The sequence below is a fragment of the Hylobates moloch genome, unplaced genomic scaffold (assembly GCF_009828535.3).
Source record: "Hylobates moloch isolate HMO894 unplaced genomic scaffold, HMol_V3 SCAFFOLD_3, whole genome shotgun sequence".
NCBI classification, from domain to species: Eukaryota; Metazoa; Chordata; class Mammalia; order Primates; family Hylobatidae; genus Hylobates; species Hylobates moloch.
The window spans coordinates 107,429,890-107,450,912 of record NW_026652278.1 but is presented as its reverse complement, the minus strand read 5'-3'; the positions used below and the strand labels follow the sequence as shown (position 1 = coordinate 107,450,912).

At 34.5% G+C, this 21,023-nt stretch overlaps 1 protein-coding gene across 1 annotated transcript in view; it reads left to right on the top strand.

The window, feature by feature from the left end:
* Window positions 1-9,822, top strand: part of LOC116463277 (bifunctional heparan sulfate N-deacetylase/N-sulfotransferase 4) — a 276,145-nt gene extending 266,323 nt beyond the window's left edge. The window contains exons 12-14 of the mRNA XM_032146315.2: window positions 4,195-4,304; window positions 7,692-7,794; window positions 9,650-9,822. Coding sequence (XP_032002206.1) covers window positions 4,195-4,304; window positions 7,692-7,794; window positions 9,650-9,769 — 333 coding nt within the window. The 3' untranslated portion in view covers window positions 9,770-9,822. The remainder of the gene's footprint in view (window positions 1-4,194; window positions 4,305-7,691; window positions 7,795-9,649) is intronic.
* The last annotated feature ends 11,201 nt before the right edge of the window (window positions 9,823-21,023 follow it).

The window sequence follows — 21,023 nt, the reverse complement described above, 5'->3', positions numbered from 1 at the left end:
CAGATGGATTGCAAAAATTTTCTCCCATTCTGTAGGTTGTCTGTTCACTCTGATGATAGTTTCTTTTGCTGTGCCAAAGCTCTTTAGTTTAATTAGATCCCATTTGTTAATTTTGGCTTTTGTTGCCATTGCTTTGTGTGTTTTAGTCATGAAGTTTTTGCCCATGCCTATGTCCTGAATGGTATTGCCTAGGTTTTCTTCTAGGATTTTCATGGTTTTAGGTCTTATGCTTAAATCTTTAATCCATCTTGAATTAATTTTTGTATAAAGTGTAAGGAAGGGGTCCAGTTTCAGCTTTCTACATGTGGCTAGCCAGTTTTCCCAACACCATTTATTAAATAGGGAATCCTTTCCTCGTTGCTTGTTTTTGTCAGGTTTGTCAAAGATCAGATGTTTGTAGATGTGTGGTGTTATTTCTGAGGCCTCTGTGCTGTTTCATTGGTCTGTATATCTGTTTTGGTACCAGTACCATGCTTGTTTGGTTACTGTGCCTTGTACTATAGTTTGAAGTCAGGTAGCATGACACCTCCAGCTTTGTTCTTTTTGCTTAGGATTGTCTTGGCTATACGGGCTCTTTTTTTGGTTCCATATGAAACATCAACATCAACATAAAGTACTCCCACACAAAAACCCCATCCAAAGGTTATCAGCCTCAAAGATCAAAGGTAGATAAATCCATGAAAATGAGGAAAAACCAGCGCAAAAATGATGAAAATGTCAAAAACCAGAATGCCTCTTCTCTTCCAAATGATCGCAACTCCTCTCCAGCAAGGGCACAAAACTGGACACAGAATGAGACTGACGAATTGACAGAAATAGGCTTCAGAAGGTGGATAATAACAAACTCCTCTGAGCTAAAGGAACATGTTGTAACCCAATGCAAGGAAGCTAAGAACTTGGTAAATGTTACAGGAACTGCTAATTAGAATAACCAGTTTAGAAAGGAACCTAAACGGCCTGATGGAGCTAAAAACACAGCATGAGAACTTTGTGAAACATACACAAGTATCAATAGCCGAATCAATCAAGTGGAATAAAAGCTATCAGAGATTGAAGATCAACTTACTGAAATAAGGTGTGAAGACAAGATTAGAGAACAAAGAATAAAAAGGAATGAATGAAGCCTCCAAGAAATATGGGACTATGTGTAAAGACCAAAGCTACAATTGATTGGTGTACTTGAATGTGACAGGGAGAATGGAACCAAGTTGGAAAACACAATTCAGGATATTATCCAGGAGAACTTCCCCTACCTAGCAAGACAGGCCAACATTCAAATTCAGGAAATACAGAGATCACCACTAAGATACTCCATGAGAAGACCATCCCTAAGACACATAATCGTCAGATTCTCCAAGGTTGAAACGAAGAAAAAAATGTTAAGGGCAGCCAGAGAGAAAGGTCAGGTTACCTACAAAGGGAAGTCCATCAGACTAACAGCAGATCTCTGCAGAAACCCTACAAGACAGAAGAGAGTGGGTGCCAATACCCAACATCCTTAAAGAAAAGAATTTTCAAACAGAAAAAAGAATTTCATATTTAGCCACACTAAGCTTCATAAGCGAAAGAGAAATAAAATTATTTACAGAGAAGCAAATGCTGAGGTATTTTGTCACCACCAGCCTGCCTTACAAGAGCTCTTGATGGCAGCACTAAATATGGAAAGGAAACACCTACACCAGCCCTGCAAAAACACATCAAAATATAAAGAACAATGACACTATGAAGAAACTGTATTAACTAATGTACAAAATAACCAGCTAGCATCATGACAACAGAATCAAATTCACACATAACAATATTAACCTTAAATGTAAACGGGTTAAATGCCCCAATTCAAAGACACAGATTGGCAAATCAGATAAATATTCAAGGCCCATTGATGTGCTGTGTTCAGGAGACCCATCTCACGTGCAAAGATGCACATAGGCTCAAAATAAAGAAATGGAGGAATATTACAAAGCAAGTGGAAAGCAAAAATAAATAAATAAATAATAATGTAGAGGTTGCAATCCTAGTCTCTGATAAAACAGACTTTAAACCAACAAAGATCCAAAAAGACAAAGAAGGGCATTACACAATGGTAAAGGGATCAACGCAACAAGAAGAGCTAACTATCTTAAATATATATGCACCAAATACAGGTGCACCCAGATTCATATAACAAGTTCTTAGACACCTACAAAGAGACTTAGACTCCCACACAATAATGGTGGGAGACTTTAACACCCCACTGTCAATATTAGAACAATGAGACAGAAAATTAACAAGGATATCCGGGAATTGAACTCAGCTCTGGACTAAACGGAACTAATAGACATCTACAGAACTCTCCACTCCAAATCAACAGAACATACATTCTTCTCCACACCACACAGCATGTATTCTAAAATTGACCACATAATTGGAAGTAAAACACTCCTCAGCAAATGCAAAAGAATGGAAATCATAACAAACAGTCTCTCAGACCACAGTGCAATCAAATTAAGAAACTCACTCAAAACCGCACAACTACATGGAAACTGAACAACCTGCTCCTGGATGACCACTGGGTAAATAACAAAATTAAGGAAGAAATAAAGAAGTTCTTTGAAACAAATGAGAATAAAGACACAATGTACCAGAATCACTGGGACACAGGTAAAGCAGTCTTAAGAGGGAAATTTATACCACTAAATGACAACAGAAAGCTGGAAAGATCTAAAATCAACACTCTAACATCATAATTAAAAGAACTAGAGAAGCAAGAGCAAACAAATTCAAAAGCTAGCAGAAGACAAGAAATAACTAAAATTAGAAAATTAGAGCAGAACTGAAGGAGATATACACGAAAAACACTTCAAAAAATCCATGAATCCAAGAGCTGGTTTTTTGAAAAGATTAAGAAAATATATGGACCACTAGCTAGCTAGACTAATGAAGAAGAAAAGAGAGAAGAATCAAATAGACACAATAAAAATGATAAAGGGGATATTACCATTGATCCCACAGAAATACAAACTGTCATCAGAGAATATGATAAATGCCCCTATGCAAATAAACTAGAAAATCCAGAAGAAATGGATAAATTCCTGGACACATACACCTTCCCAAGACTAAACCAAGAAGACGTCAAATCCCTGAATAGACCAGTAACAAGTTCTAAATTTGAGGCAGTAATTAATAGCCTACCACCAAAAAAACAGGATCAGACTGCTTCACAGCCAAATTCTACCAGAGGTACAAAGAGGGACTCCTCCCTAACTCATTTTATAAGGCCAGCATCATCCTGATATCAAAACCTGGCAGAGACATAACAAAAAAAGCATAACTTTAATATTCTGTCTTCCAGCTCAGGGCAATTCAAAGCCCTAGTAGCTGGGCCTTACCATTGACCTTTTTCCAGTATTCCTTTTTTTTTTAGACGGAGTCTCGCTCTGTCGCCCAGGCTGGAGTGCAGTGGCGCAATCTCGGCTCACTGCAAGCTCCGCCTCCCGGGTTCAAGCTATTCTCCTGTCTCAGCCTCCCATGTAGCTGGGACTACAGGTGCCTGCCACCATGCCTGGATAATTTTTGTATTTTTAGTAGAGACGGGGTTTCACCTTGTGGGTCAGGCTGGTCTCGAACTCCTGACCTCAGGTGATCCACCCACCTTGGCCTCCCAAAGTGCTGGGATTACAGATGTGAGCCACTGCGCCCGGCCTTTTTCAGTATTCCTTTGACAATTATGATATTCTAGGGCAGTGATCCAATGATCAGTAAGGCACGGACAAACATTTCCCTCCTCCGTCTTGCTTTTTTAAGATTAGATGAGTGATTTTCATTTGGATGACCACTGTTTCTGAGCCCTAAGCTCCAGGGTTAGGTAATAGGAATTTGGTAGGCTGGATAATTATCTGATCACACAACAAAGGGAAAATTATGTTTCTACTGAAGTACTAAATCAGGAAAGTGTCTATGTTTACTTCTCATTTACAAAAAGCAAGTTAAGGGCTATAACTTGATAATTCACAAGAAATGATTCCTATGGCAAACTTTATTGTTTATGTGGAAGGATGCAAGAATAATAAACATTCAAATGTATTCTAAGTAGGGCATATTTTCTTCGTATTCACACTGATCTAATTTATGAATGTCACACCAGGTAAAGGAAGGCATCACAGTCTATTCAATTTAATTTTTTTCTTCATAAAGTGACTGTTTCTGACTTTACAGTTGCTAATTATTGATGGACAGCAGCTGAGATCTGACCCAGCTACTGTGATGGATGAAGTCCAGAAGTTTCTAGGAGTTACACCTCATTATAATTACTCCGAAGCACTAACGTGAGTCTATTGTCATGCTTGATTTCATTTCCATTATTTGCCATCATAAATTATCACTGGTAGGTGTGTATATAACATCATTAATACTAGCTAGAATTTATACATCCTATGCTACCTACAAGCAATCAAAGGAATATCCTCATCAATCATGTAGTGTTTCTCTTTTAAATATGAGAAATACTTTATTTTATAAAGTATATTTTATATTATTGCAAATTCTTCTTTTTGTGAGTTTTCCCTGTTATCAGTTTGATTAAGTAAATTTTTTACATGCCTACCTGGGCAGAAAGTGTCCTAGAAATTTAGGTTACAAAGGTGAAAAAGATATTGTCTCCTCTTTCAAGTAATTTACAGGTTAGAAATGAAATGCAATATTTAGGGCAGAATTGGGAAATGAGTATATTCATGTTTTATTCTGTATTTACTAAATTATTTATAACCAAATATAATCATGTATACTGTTCCAGCTATTTATTGTTGCATGACAAACTATCCCAAAGCCTAGTGGCTTATAATGACCATTACTTTCTTATGCTCATGGAATCTGTTGGTCAGGAATTAGACAGGATACAGAAGGATGGCTTGTCTTTGCTCATGATGTTTACAGCCACAGCCTGGAAGACTTGAATATCTGGCTTTGACTCAGATGACTGGGACCTGAAATCATCTGGAGTATCCTTCACTCACATCTCTGAATCCTGGACTGGTGTGGCTCAAAGGCTGAGATCAGTGGGTTGAAGACCCTCCATGAGGCCTCTTGGATGACTTGACTTTCTCACCCTGTGGTGGCTGTGTTCCAAGAGGGAGCAATAAGTCAAGGGAGCATGTGGTCCAAGACAGCCAAGTCCTTCTCTGACCTAGACCTGCCAGTCACACAGTATAACTTAGGCTACATTCTACTTGTTACAATAGTCACTAAAGCCAGTCCAAATCCAAGGGGAGAAATACAAGACTGCACCTCTTGATGGGGTGGGGCAACATCACCAGTGGGAAAGAATGTGGGATGGGAGATATGATTGCTGTCATCTTGGGAAAATAAAACCATATATTTTTGTAATTGAAAATGGGGAGAAATGTAAAAGAAGCAAAATGACAAAAACAAGCCGCCAAAATATACCTTAAAAGGGATTGTACTTTACTCATAAAATCCTCTCCCACAAGGTCTGATACAAAACCTGTGAAATTTTAGATAAAATTCTAACAAGCACAATTATATAATTTCCCAGTTCACAGCAGATTAGAATCAGCAATTAGACAATTAGGCTAACAGAGGAACAGGAAAAGCAGTAATAAGATTGGGTTGTTCCTTATCCACTAAAACAACCTTAATGAAGTTTTTACCTACACATGGAAATAACAACAACACAAGGCATATTCCTGTTAATTAAGTAAACGAAGCTTCCTATAATATGTTTGTATTAATAGTTACTGATGTTGGCTTTCTTTCCCTGCCTCTCAGCAGTAGTTGAGGTAATGTTTCTATCCTGTTTATGACAAATAGTTGCTCACGGTTCAATAAACCTGGAAAATTACGCTTTTGAAGGAGATTACAAACAAGTACAAAATCTATGGTTTTTAATATGTCTCACACATCACAAAAATTAATAAGTATAGTGATGTTCAGTGGAATAAAAAAAAACTCAAACCACAACCAACTTATGTACTAAAAGTTGCCTAACAGGCATATTGAGGCAGGCTTTGCATCTTAATTTCACATTTTCATGCCTACTAAAGTAAAACCATAAAGCAATGAATTGATATAACTTAGAGAGGATAAATGTCCTTTGTTAGACTTAAGGCATATGAAGTTGCCAATGCAATAAATGAAACCAGGACAGCAAAATCGTGTAGATTCAAGGTTATGACAACCCTATCTCAAAAAAAATGACTTTTAGTATTCTGGATGGCACTACTTTCTCTGATTGTATTAAGCTGTGCCTCACAACAGCTGCTGTGGAAAACGAGAGACCACAGCCCATCCTGAGACCTCAGCACTACCTGAGAGCAAAGGAGATGCTCTCAGCATGTGCATAAATATGTTGGCTTTGCTGCCAGGGCTGTATTTTACCTTAATGCAGTTAAATATTCTCATCCTGAGGCAGAAAACAATGTTTAGGGGCACTGTTATGCCAACTCCCTCATCTCATTTTATACAGCATGCTGAATTGTTTTTCCTCTTGGGAAATTAATGAAAACAGGAGAAAGGACTGTGATAGGCAAAGAGCAGATTGAAAAGTCCGGGTTGGAATGATTCTGCCTTTCTTTTATCCATTTAACTAGTGATGTATTTAATTTTAATTTACAACATGTACTAGGACAACTTGGACTGCTAGGTTCAGGTCTCTAATAATAGGTTGGGCAGAGAACTGTGAAGAAAACTTCCCTCTCCCCCCTAAATGAATTCACATATGTGCAGAAGCAAACTGCAGGTGCACCGGTATTATAGGAATGGGCCCAGGGCAACAAAATATTCTGCAACTAATTAACTTTACATCCCAGTCAATTATGCTTCATCCTTCTAAAACATCTGCTGAGCAACAAAAATGCAAACCGTTTCGATGTTTTATGCATGCAGCAAGTCCTGTAGTAATGAACTTAAAATTTCCCTTCTTATTTTGTTCATTCTTCTGTTTTTCCTCTCCTGTTAGTCCTAAACAAAAATTCTTACATATTTGACTTTTAAAAACGAACTAGGCCACACATACGTTCTTTTGTAATTCAGTGCAGCTATGGGAGCAAAACAACATTAGAGTTTTCTGTAAGAATATAGGTACCTGAATTATCTAATAGATTATCTTCCTTCAACAAGAGAAATAAGAGGTTGTCTAATCTTCCACTTTATTTTTACACTTCTAATTTGTTTTTTGAAAAGTGTAAGCATTTTGAACTGTAAAAAATGCAATATTTTCTGAATTGAAAGCTTTAATTCATGTTTATATTCACAGAAGTATACCTACATTACATTCAACCCCCTTAATGTATACCAGTGAATGATTTCAAATAAATCTGTAAACATATCTTTGAAATCACATCCGTAAGTAAATAAAGTATCCTAAAGTTCCTTTATATATGGGCTGTAATTTTAGTTATTGGTCTTTGATCTTTTATGGATTAATAGGTAAGCTAAGGAACTTAAGTTAAAAATTTTAATGTAAAAGTAAACTAAAGATCTATTTATTTATTCATTAGAGTATAGCTACTTAAAATATATAATAACATATAGCTTCTTTCATCTCAGCCTCTCTCAAATCAGCTAAAATAATACCTGTAAAAATGAATTAAATCAATGGGCATACAAAAATACATTTCCTTTATTCAATTGGTGAGGCTGTCTCACTGAAAATTCTGCATACAATTTGTAATCATTATATGTTTTATGTATTGTAGGTTTGATCCCCAAAAGGGTTTTTGGTGTCAGTTACTGGAAGGAGGAAAGACAAAATGCCTTGGAAAAAGCAAAGGCCGAAAATATCCACCTATGGATCCAGAGGTAATAATTTTCTTAATCTTTGAATTACTCTAGCAAAATATTTGCAAACAGCTATTTCAAAACTAGTAACAAGAAATTTGCTTCCTTTTTCTGCTCTTCCTTTGCAATTAATAATTTTATATACTTAAAAGATGATAGAGATAATTGACATGTAGATAATAGATAGATATCTGTAGATAGATATTAAGAATTAATATACATTCCTAGAAATTCTTTGCTGTTTGAATGCAATTCAAAAATAAATATTTACTAAAAAATGACTCATTTCCAAATGTGTAAAGCACATAAATAGTTTACTAAACAAGTGATTTTGGATAAAATATTCAAGTATCATTATTATATATTCAATACAGATATTCAAGGCCTACATTACAGGTGGAACTGGGCTAAGCAATGGAAAGAATACAAAGATAAAACAGTTGTGAACTCAGATTTATTACAGGATAAATTAGTTATAGCCACTGATTAGTATTAGGGACATAAAAACATAAAACAATGACAAACGAAACCACAAAATGGCAGGAAAATATTTCAATGGAGGTGAGGATATGAGAAGAAGTGCCTTATCTGGTAGAACAGGCTTGGAAAACCAGCCAGTAATTGGCTCAGCCAGGTATCATACATATTTCTCTTACGGCAAAGTGGGCAAAGGATGCAGGTGATTCATGGGTTACTATGGAAATAGATGTACCAAGGTCCTTAAGCTACATTTTTGAACTCAATAATTTCAAAAGGGTTTCAGAAATCACTTTAATCTACCAAGAAATAAATGTAATGTTCCCATTACTACTATAAACATCTTATCCGAAATGTGAAGTGTTTACAATCTGGTTTAAGGGAAGAAACATAATGAAATACCTGGTGAATGGTCCAAGATGAAATGTAGTTGTCTTAAATCCATTTCCACAGTATACACAAAAGTTGCTAAGGGAGTTTTATGTGGAAAAATACCATTTGTGTTAAAATATTGAGGAGGGCTTAAGAGAGATGGTGGATTTTGGACCAAATGGAAAACAATGAAGGAACCATTGTTACCTATGCCAACAACAGGAAAAGTGTTCATCTCCAATTTTATCAAAGAGATGGAACTCTGCCAATTGGGTTATAATATAAGTGACACCCAGAAAGAAAGTCCAATTAGAAATGTCTTGTTTTCCAGAAATCTGTGTAGATGAAAGATAAATATAAAACTAAAACCATTCGTATGTTTTATATTTTTTTAGCATTCCTCTAATAACGGCCCATCTCTGCAACATGATTAGAAATATAAAAATTGTAAAAAGGATCAGGCTTCAGAGACCTTATAATATTTTGGAAGCCGAAAGCTCTTAGTGACTAAAAAAATATATTTCAGCTCTGAGTAAATGTATAAAAATTGTGCATAATATTGCAAGTTATTATTTGTAATAGTGAATTTTAGTTTTTATGATTATGCTCACATTCAATTTTTATCTTATGGGCCAATTTTCAGAAAAAAGTATGCACGTTTATCCAGCTTACTTCTATAAATTTCATTCCTCATGCGGTCCCTATCTCATTGATCTCCAGTATTATACTCCTGTCATCGTTTTTTCTTTCTGTGTAGGCTTCATATATCCCACAATAAATACATGCTGTAATGACAGATAAGCCATATAGGATATACTTGGTCCTATTTCTATTTTGTAGCTACACCTTCGCCAAATATTTTCAAAAGGTAAAAATAACTGATATTTGAGGAAAAATACAAGAAATATAATATGTTGTAGACACGTATATTGTAGTAGATACATTCCTTAAGAAATACAGATTACGAAATCCTGTTTGATGAAACAAAGAGCTTCTTTCAAGTTCTCCTTTTTTTTTTTCTTTCCAGTCTAGAACTTTCCTCTCTAATTACTACCGAGATCATAACGTGGAACTATCCAAACTGCTGCACAGACTGGGACAGCCTCTGCCATCATGGCTGAGACAGGAACTGCAGAAAGTGAGATAGCACTGGAGACAAGAATCAAGCCTCTCAAGATACTTTCAGTGTTAAAAAAAAAAAAAAAAAATCCACCTTTATTCTCAAGCACTTGTGATTGTCAGCAAAGAACTGTGTGAATAAATTTCCTCCAGCCTTTTTCATAAAATGAAAACTGTTCTATATGCACGCATTGACAATTACTAGCATCAATCCCTGTGTAAGCTTTTGGGAGATTATGTGGGGGTTTGTGGCATTATCCAGTTTCTAGTGTATAGATGATAGCACAGCCCAGTTCCCATGTTAAGCATAAGGTTTCAGATACGCTATGTATGGCTGATAATCTGGATTATATACAAGTGACCAGTTAAAATTTTAAGGAAAAAATAAGTAAATGAGGTTAGTCATAACTCAATATTTGCATTAAGGGCTAACATTTTCCCCTTGAGAATTTAAAAACAATTTTTCTTTTATTATGAGAAGGAATTATGTAACCCCATACTCTTATTTGTGAGTAATTATTCTTTATTATATCAGCCCACGTATTTTCTTTCTGCAGTGACTCCTCTTCATTAATTTCTTGACTTGCTAAAGAAGTTGTGAAGTTATAGCTTCCCATGGTTTTTGTTTGTTTTCCTCCTGTAAGAGGGGACTACCTGAAAGCTTCCCTATTCACTGATATTGTTTTATCTGGCAGCACATGCCTTTCCCAGTGAATTTGTCATTATGATTCCAGCAAAATCTGTTAAAGTTTTTGGGTAAAAAAAAGAGTATGAAGCTGCATAATACCACTATTAAGTCTAAGGCCATCTTTAAGTGAGTCCAGAATCTTACTATACTAATAATCTAGATATTTCCACCTTGACAATGATACAGTATTTATATATTTTTCACTATCTGAGGTAGAAATAAAGCTTTATTGATAAAATATGGAATGAAAACACCAAGGTATGTTTGCATATATAGTGAGGCAGTGTGCCTTCTACATAGAATATGTCAATCTTTTTAAAGCATGGATTTTTCATATATGCCAGTATATCTACTATTGTAGAAGATTATGTTTTTAATGCCTATTTAAAAAATAAGTATAATCCAAATCTTACCTCTTCAAACATCACTAATTCTCTAACCTAAACCGAATTTCTCAGCCACACCGCCCAAACGTTAATTTCTGGAGAAGTGATGTTCTTTCTGTCTTAGAGTTACAGGTTCTTTTCTTATTTGGAGGTTATTGTAAGGCTAGTTGGATTTTTATCTCATTTGTCAATGATGGTATATTAATATTTTGTTAAACTTTTCAGTAATACATGAAGGTAAAATTTCAACAGAACCGTAAATCAAACTGACTTTGGTAACATTACCCAACAACCTATTCTTCCTCCAGAGTAATTTTACTATTGGCTGTAGATAATACTACTTTTTCTTGTAATTTGAGAAATTATGCTTGCAATAATATAATAGCAAATCAAAGATCTGTATTTTTCTGTATGTTAGTTTGTTGTTGATTTTTAAGCAAACACATCAAATTTATGTGTCCTAATTGGGGTATTCAGCATCCAACTTTACATTTATACTTCATTAAGATTGTTTGTTTTCCTGTTGTTTCTCAGCAAAAGGATCTTGACCTTATTCAAAAAATGTAAGGCTTTTCATGGACATGAATATAAATCACATATACTTTTGTTGTCCCTCTCTGTTAACTGTGAGGCTCAATCCTCCACCTCATTGTTGCGTGAGTGTGTGCTTCACAGCATTTTATTACACACACTAAAATCACAATAACTGCATGTACAGCTCTAACCATTGACTGATTTATTCATTAGTTTCCTCCAATTTATATTAAAAATCTTTATTTTTAAAAATAGAGATTAACTTTTTTTCAAGTGGGATAAAAGTAATATTTATAGAACAGAGGGAAACTTTTTTACATCTCAAGTACAATCTATGTAACTCAAGATTTTCCAAACCATCACCTGTCATTTAAAAGTGTAACTCATTTTATGCCATTTTCATTGTTTTCTAAATAATTTATACAGTATCAGTTAACTGTCTACAGATATCTGGGAGCAAAATTTTCCCCAAACTCAACTAGTCTTTTCAATTTGGTTACTTCAGTCAATGTGAACATATTTCTCATTAAGGTTGATAGTGAAGACAACAAAATAAATTTTAATTATATAATTTATCTTCATCTTACAATGAACTACTAAGAGGAACTCTGGGCTGTGAGATTATAATAAATCAGGAAAAATTTAATATTTAAGAATATCTTGCTTTTTCCAATTTTTACCCACTGGCTATTTTAGAATTATTGACTCAAGATTTTAATACATTTAATTATTTAAAATGTTAAATAAATTTGATCTCATGGTCTTAAATAATATGTTTTAGTAGTCATGAAATTTATTTAAGCTATCTATAAATAAAAAAGTGATTACAATGAAGTTACAGAAATGGAAAATTTTAGTTCTTAGGCTAAATTCAGGCTGTTTGCTTAAACCTTCTTTTAATTTCTACCAATGAATATGAGGCATCACAAACCGTAGGCAAAGCAGTTAAGTAGAATAGTATATTAATCTCCCAAATAAGGTGTCAAACTAACTTTCAGTGGTATCTATTCAATAGTCAGTATAAATACAGAGACAGTGTCTTGACAAAAGCCACCATATAACAGCATGGTGGGCCATAAAGCAAAAGAAGTTTCTCAATAAATATTTCTGAAAAGGGATAGATACCTAATTGCTGTGAAATAACAATACCTTAGAATCCTATATGCTCTCTTCACCACTTTGAATGATATATTTCCTTTAAAAATTCTAAAGCAAGCTTGTTTCTCTCCTTTCTTTTTTTTTATAACCCAGTTGCCTAATTCATAGATATGATTATTGATGACCTCACATTGATAAAGGCAAAAACAATATTTGATTATTGTCTTTATCAAAATGTGTATGCTTATCAAGTAACAGTCTCTAAAAATTATATTACAAAACTTGTCCCCAACCAAATTTTGTTTGTATTTAACAATGGCCCAAAGAGAATTAAATAAACAACAAGAAAGAATGCTAGTGAGAAAAATTTATACTCCTTTTATCACATTTTTTCTAGAAAAATAGCTTTTAGTCCAATACGAGATTTTGTAGCCTTCAATTTTAACAAACCCATCCATTTACCCTGTGTAGTTTTTGTTCTTCTGTCTCACTGTTTTAATGTAATGTGACACATTTACCATGAGTACTGCTTTATTTTTAATTACAGACAACACAAAAAATTTATAGGGGGAAAGATATCTTAAAGGCTCAGTTTCTGGTGGCTAGAAAACATAATTGTTTCCTTGATGGAAGTACCTCAAAAATAATGCTGGCCCATTATTCCAAAAAGAAAAAAAAAACTATTAGTCTTGCAAGTAGAATTTTCTTTCAACAGTAAGAACACAGCTTAGCTATGGACACACACACACACACACACACACACACACACTCATTATATGTGTATAATGCAAAAGTATATGCATATATGTGGTGTCTGAGAAACTTCAACTAGTTTTTGATCACCCAAATTATATTTTCTGTGTCATCTAGTGAGGTGGGTGGGAAAAGCAGAGAGAGAGTTCTGTATTTACCAAAATTGTTTAAAAAAAAAAAAAAAAACTGATGTTGTACATGCATAGCATATCATTGGCTCTCACTTCCTCAGAATAAATACTACTGCTGGTATGGTCACTAGAGTCATGTTGTTCCTCCTCTGAAATCCAAGGCTTTAATCAATAGTTGATTCTTTATCTTTTCTTTTATCTTTCTTCACTGTATACATACTCCCTGAATTTTAAACCCTTAACAAGTATAACCACAAGGTTATGAGAACAGGATTTGGCCTGTTCTGAATTCTTATCTCAGTCTACCTCTTACTAGCTACTAGCTGTGTGGCCTTGGACAGTTTGTGGAACTTTTCTAAGCCAGTTAGTAAAAAACAGACAATAACTACTCATTGGGTTTTCGTAGGCATTAATTGAAACTATATTTAAATAACTTAGCACAATGCTGATGCAGTTGTGCGGGAACATATTAATTACAACAATATGTAAAATTCGAATCATTCTCTCTTCATCTATCAAAAAGAATATGTTTTTTCTACTCCTTTTAAAATAAAACATATAAATCTTAAACATATAATTATATGTGGTCAAAATGGGAAACTGTATTCCTCATCACTATCAAAAAACAAATTTTGTGTTTTTCCTTGCTATTTTTCTGATAACATTGACAGCAAAGCAGTGCCATCTCAGTCCATTCTACTGGTCTCTTTCCTTTTCCTCCTATCTATTCCTTTGTCAGTCTATTCAGTAGAATATCTCCCTTGTACCTTCTCTTTATATTGCTCTCTTAAATATCTTTGCAACCTAACACATATTCTATCAAAAATATCAGATCTAGAGCTGCAACTTCCTCAAACCAAAGTCACAAAACTTAATGACAGCATATGTATCATATGGAGACATATATATAATAGAAGCATATATAATAAAGAATCAGTTCTATAAAATTACAAGAAACTTTTTCAGAATTCTCCACAAGTCTTTATCTCTAATGTCACCTTCTTCTAGTAAGATTTTGCCACAAATAAAAACTATTTATCATATTTAAATATATTTTCTATTACATTTATTAATATCAAACACTGTTGTTTTCTGCATTTTTTTTTTTTTTTTTTTTTTTTTTTGGAGACAGTCTCACTCCGTCGCCCAGGCTGGAGTGTGGTTGTGCGATCTTGGCTGACTACAACCTCCGCCTCCTGGGTTCAAGCGATTCTCGTGCCTCAGCCTCCCAAATAGCTAGGATTACAGGCATCTGCCACCACACCTGGCTGATTTTTGTACTTTTAGTAGAGACAGGGTTTCACCATGTTGGCCAGGCTAGTAGCAGTGAACTCCTGACCTCAGATGATCCACTTGCCTGGCCCTCCCAAAGTGCTGAGATTACAGGTATGAGCCACCACACCCAGCCCAGACTATACTTTTTTTATCATTATTTTTTATTTTGCAATCTCTTAAAAATTACATTCCAAATTCTAGTAGCAACAAACCATTTGCAATTCTCCAATTACTATAATTTTTACATCTCCAGGCCTTTGTATGTGATGCTGCCTAGAACACTTACTTGTCCCTTCCTCAACCAATTTCCTGTATGAACTGGAGTTGCTGACTCACTTACATAGTAACACTGGACCTCAAGCAACCTAGCTGTGAAAGTCCACTTCCTTTTTCCGCCCTATTCCTTTATATCTAAAATACAGAAATATCAAGCCTCTAAACTTTACAAGATTTCACATGGATCTCCAGCTTAAAGTAGTTTCAGAAATCTCCCGGTTCCCTTGGCATTAGGCCATCAATATTTGGGTATTAATGATAATATATTTAAACCATAATCCCAGAAGGTGATTTGATATTCTTCCATTATATCATTATTGTTGAACCTACATTGTACTGTAGTTTTTTACATGTCTATCTATATCATAAAATGTAAGTTATAAAAAGGAGCAATGTCTTTTCATTTTTGGATCTCTCATGCAGAATACAGTATCTGGCACAAAATAAGTAAAGTGAGTGTTAAATGATCTTACATTTTTACACTGGTGGGATATTAAATTCAATTTCTAAGCATAAAAAATTACCATCATTCTCTCATTCACAGTCTCAAAATATACACTTTCAAGGATGTTTGGGTTTACAAGTATTGACTGTTTTCTGTGAGTCTTTATGTGTGTATATCTAAGTCACCTATTCTGGCTTAATAAGATCATTCTCCCACTTTGCCAAACAGACAAATTTAAGCAACTCTAAACACATAAAAATTTAACTACATCAGATATTGCTGTTTTGTATTAATTTAAGGATCTCACAGCATTTTTTCCTACGAATATATTTGTGTATAATCAGAGCAAAGCTAAGAGCTATCTACAATGCAATTATTGTGGTGACAGTGCATGGCTTAGAATTAAAAAGAGTTCAACTTATTGAAGGGAATAAAAGATCACTGTCTTAGCATTTGACTATTGAGGCTCTTGAGTTTTATATATTTTTTTCTACTGACAAAGAGAATAATGCTAATTGTTTAACGATATGTTTAAAATGTCTGTGTAAACACTGTCAAGAAAAAGGACAGGTGAAATTTTTATGTCAGAAAGCTATGGCACTTTTTCATTTGGATTCAAGTGGAATTAAAATATCCCCACATAATCAGATATATCCATGTAAACAAGATTATTTCTAGAATATTCTGAATTATTTAAGGCTCCATTCTCATATCCTTAAATTTCATAAGTCTTTTCAGAAATCTAAATAATATGCCAAGAATACAACACTAGCAACACGGTAAGAATACACAGCAGAAACGAGAAACCAGGAACCAATGTGCAAGAATACAAAAGAATCATGACTGCATTCCTATGACCCCTGATGGCCATTTCCAGATCACATGTGTTGGTGTAAGAGAGAAAAATTACTATGAGTTGTACAATTATCAGCAATGTTTTCAGAAAAGCAGGAAGAAACATCAACTGCTTTTGACCCAGAGCAGGAGGTGGCATCTTGGTACATGAACCAGGACACATATACATCCAAATGAGGGTGCATCAGGGGAGCAAATCTTACCTTGAATGTATTTTTATTTTTCTCCCATCTTGTTTGCTGATGAGAATAGATCACAAATCAAAGATAGAGCAGTATGTGGTGGAGAGTGTTGAGGGTGATGGGGTTATAGCAACCCACTTGGCATTTGAGACGCAAAATATACAAACTTTGATTTGTCTGGGTTGTCTAAAATAAGCTCTCTTCACTCTACAGAGTGAAGCTATAGACTTGCTTTTCTCTCTGTACCTCCAGATAGCAGTCTATACATGAAACTCTCAAGTCCAGATCAATTGTAATTCTCTCTTGCATGCTTCCAGAATGTTGCCTGGAAATCACAGAGTTTTTACACAGAAGTCTCTAACCTGTTAATTAAATTAAGCATATATAAGCCTGTAATTATGTCTTGAAGAGATTGGTAATGCTCCCTGTAGATGAGACTCTGAGGCCACTTGGCTCCCATTTCAGCAGCATGGCAAAGCTAAAAGAAATAAGGCAATAGACTTAGATAACAAAAGTTATATTGCCTTTGTCACAGGTGACACACAAACAAACACAGAATTCTCAACTACCTTCAATCAAAATAAATAATGCAAGGATTTATCAGTTTTTGTGCTACTCTCTGAAATGAACCAACTCGTATCAAGCCCCTGTGATTTCAACAACAAGGTCCTTCAAGTTATTTAAAATGCTTTCAACTGGAAGAAGTAGAGTGCAACATAACACAGTGTATGGACTTCTGAAGCCAGAGTGACAGTTCCAATTCTGACATTACCAGTTACTAAACACGTGGTGTGTCTCAGGCACATTGCTTACCCTCACTGTGTTACAATTTCTGTATCTTTACATTGCGAACAATAATGGCACCTATCCCTTGGGGCTATTGTGAGGATTATATGAATTAAAATACATAAAAGTACCTAGAACAGTAGCTGCCACATAGCAACTACTTTAAAAGTGTTAGCTATGATTATTTACTTTTTGCGTTTCTATTTATAGACACAAAATACGTATTTTTAAAAATATGTTCCAAATGTGTTGGCTTCATATAAAATTAAATATATATAAGATTAATTATATTTAAAAATGTAAGATTCTATAACCACAAGATAGTTATAGATAATAACAAGGCAATAACAAGATGATTACCTGCGATATATAAGTATTTTAAAATTTTAATTCTGTCAACTATTTTTACATGATTGACCAAATTATGGAATTCTGAATCTCATTTTTTCCTGAGTAAACACTGAGAATAAGAGCTTAAAGATAGTGTGCCAGTAAGTGAACACAAAGTTTAAGGTGAATTACTAAAGAAATTAAATAGAAAACTGAACTGTTACTAAATTAAAGTTGCCTATAAAGGACGGACCATTGAGAAAACCTGCAAAGTAGATCATTATATGGAAAAAGAACAGCATAAAACTGTTTAGCTGCTATTATTGAGGAGTAACGGAAAAGAAAAAAGTTTTTAAAAACCAGAGATTTAAAAATATCAACTTAATTTTTGAAAGTGGATTTTAAAAGGTATCTTCTGTATACTATAAACTATTAAACTTAACAGTATTTACTCATGGGCAAGATTTTAAGATCCTGGAAAAGAGTGTTTGAAATTTCCCAAAAGTATTTTACAGACACTAAAATTCTTCAACTGTTCTTCAACACATATGATTTAACATTAAATTTTAAAGACATTAATGAGAATTTTGTGGAGAAAGAAAAGGATTCTGTATTCAAAAAGTACTGCTAAAAATGGAGCTAATTGGGCAGACAACTCTAATCTTTATATATGAACATTTACTATGTTGATTTACTTGGCAAATCTCCATAAGGATGAAATAATGTACAGTACTTCCACCAATTATTTGAATGAGAATTGTTGGCTTATACATCCTTCAGGGTTACAATTTCATTGAGTACAAGTTAGGAACCATTCATTTAAAGAAAGGTACATAGACATCTTGGAGAGAATTCATATCAGCAAACCATGGCCCATGGGCCAGAGCTTCTTTTTATACACACAATTCATGAACTAATAGACTTATATTTTTAAACGAATGTTAAAAATATTTAAAATAAGGAGAATATGAGTCAGAAACTGTGGGTGGGCTGCAAAGCCTAAATACTCACTGTGGGATCTTTTACAAAAAAAAGAGATTGGCAACTTTTAATTTAAAGAGGCAGTCATTTTATAATAAACATTATCTAATTTTACACGCTAGAATTCTAGATTAGAAAAATGTAATAAATCAGAGGAACTAAATTGTAAGAATCGCTTATGGAGCTGGTCAAGAATCCAGATTCACAGTTTCATCTCCCCTGAAATCTGAGTGAATAAATTGAGAAGAGATAGAATGTCCAAATTCTTTATGTGATTCGTATGTTGATGGTCTTCAGATATTTCAAACATTTGAAGCCCCAAATATGTAGATGTAAGTAAATCATCTTTCTGGATTTGAGCAGCCATGAGCCAATGTTTCTCTTGATGTCTTTATAAATGAGTTAAGAGAAATATGAACCACACACTAATGAAGTTCAGTAAATTGGCAAATGGTTGAAATAACATACTCAAAGAATATGGTTAATGAATAAATGTTTGTCTAAAAAGAAAATTTGAGTGGCTTACTCTTCAGTTTTGTGCAAGAAAATTTTTATTAAAATATTCAAATAAAGAACCAAATCAAAGGTCCCAATATTGCACTCTTTGGAGTACACTAGCCAGTAGGTTTTTAAAATTACTGTATTGCCTTTAGGTAGGGCATGTTCTCTCTAGTTCCCTGGGATGTACTGCCTTCTATTTTCCATTTTTAACTGTCTAGATACTGAAGGCATTAGGGTTTATGGGCCCTAATCTGAAATGTATCATTAAGAAAATTGTATATGTAAAATATTGGAAGAGATATAAATCTCAGGCAATGTTATGATCTGTATTCAGCATAAATCAAGTAATTTGCCTTAGGTTCAAAAACCCAACTAACCAAGTACTATAGTTTTAGTAAGGATTTTTCAAACTAGTATCCTTTATAAACGATAAATTTTTAAAGTTATAGCCTAACACAATCAAAGTTTATTTTGCACTCACATAAAAATCTAATCAGTGAGGAGGAGGAATGGGCCAGGGAGGAAATTTTGCTCCATGTTGTTATTTAGAAAATCAAGCTGCTCTAGGCTCCGTTGTCCTCAAACGCAAATGTAGCTTTCACTGTCACTCTAGACTTTGACCAGCCTGCAAGACATGGAAAGTGGGAATCAGAATCATTTAAGAGTATTTTATGGACCTCAGAATGATTCATAGCACTCTAAAACATACCACATTGACCATAATTTGATTATAAGGCAGACTTTACTGAAGGGAGGTTGGGAAATGTAGTCTAGCTGTATGCCAAAAGGAAAGGGAAATAGGTTTGATAAATAGCTAGGCATTCTCTGTCCTAGTCCACCCTTGTAGTCACCAAATACCCATTACATTCTTCCACACATAGAACACATCCATCCTTTCCTCAAAGGAAACAGCACAAAATCCTGTCTGTCCACTTCATTCAGCTCAATGTAGAAAATCTCTGAGTTATATGTCAGCCTCTTCATCAGGTCCAGGTATGGCTTTTTGTGGCCTAGCAATCCACAGGCAGATGATCTTCTCTCAGGTATACAATGGTGGACCAGGGGCATGATAACCACAGTAGACATTCCCATTTGGAAATTGGAAGAATAGATAACACATGGTTGTTAATAGACGGTAGTTATTATGTGTTTCTGCCGGCAAGGCAGGGGATGCCTGCAGTGGAAATTTGTTTTCTTTATTAGAGCTGGTTTTGCTCTCTGAAAGGAGCTCCCTTGATCATTTGGTGATCTGAAGTTTGGTGATTTGGAGCTACTAGTGATGACTATCTTTATCCTCTAGGAGCATTTTCAATTATAATCTGGACTTTTGATTTATTTGCCACTACACTTACCTCAAAAACTTAGTAGGTATCTAATCTAGTTGCCTCCATTAGTTCTGTGGGCCAGTCATCATCCTCCAAACCCTGGTTCTTGTATCAGGTTTTTTCCATCAGTCTCTTGCACCAGTCACTCCTTCTCTCTGTGTTAACTCCCTCTCTCTGTCTCTGGAGCTCTCTCCCTTCCTCAATTTAATGGCAGCCTTCAGAGGCATCAGGCTTAAATGTAAAAGTAATAATCAATTTTACTCTTTTCGAAAGGCTGATTCTTAATGAGGCCTTTAAACTAGTCTTCTCTCGATATTGTATCATTGAGGTTTAGGAGAATTCAGATTTTTCAAACTCTTGAGGCCTCAGATATCTGGAGTATTTATTTCATTTTATATTTGCCTACAAAATCAACTAATTCTTGGGCGAGCCCATCTCTTTCTTCTAATATCTTCTATTACAAATAAAACATCCTATCCTGTAGCTTTCTCCATAGAAATACAATCTTGGTGGCATGTGATCTGTTTTTTAAGTTATCATAAATGACAATTTCACCAATGTTTTGCCACTAATATCCAATCTCTCATTTCAGTGTTCTCATTAGCAGCCACTCCTACTGCTGGGAAATGTTGCAAATGTTAACCTTCATTTATAACATCCCTTCTTGAACTACCAGTTTTCAAATTAGTTAAGGTGCTACTAGCTGCTGTAATGGATTAATACCAAATTCTTAGCA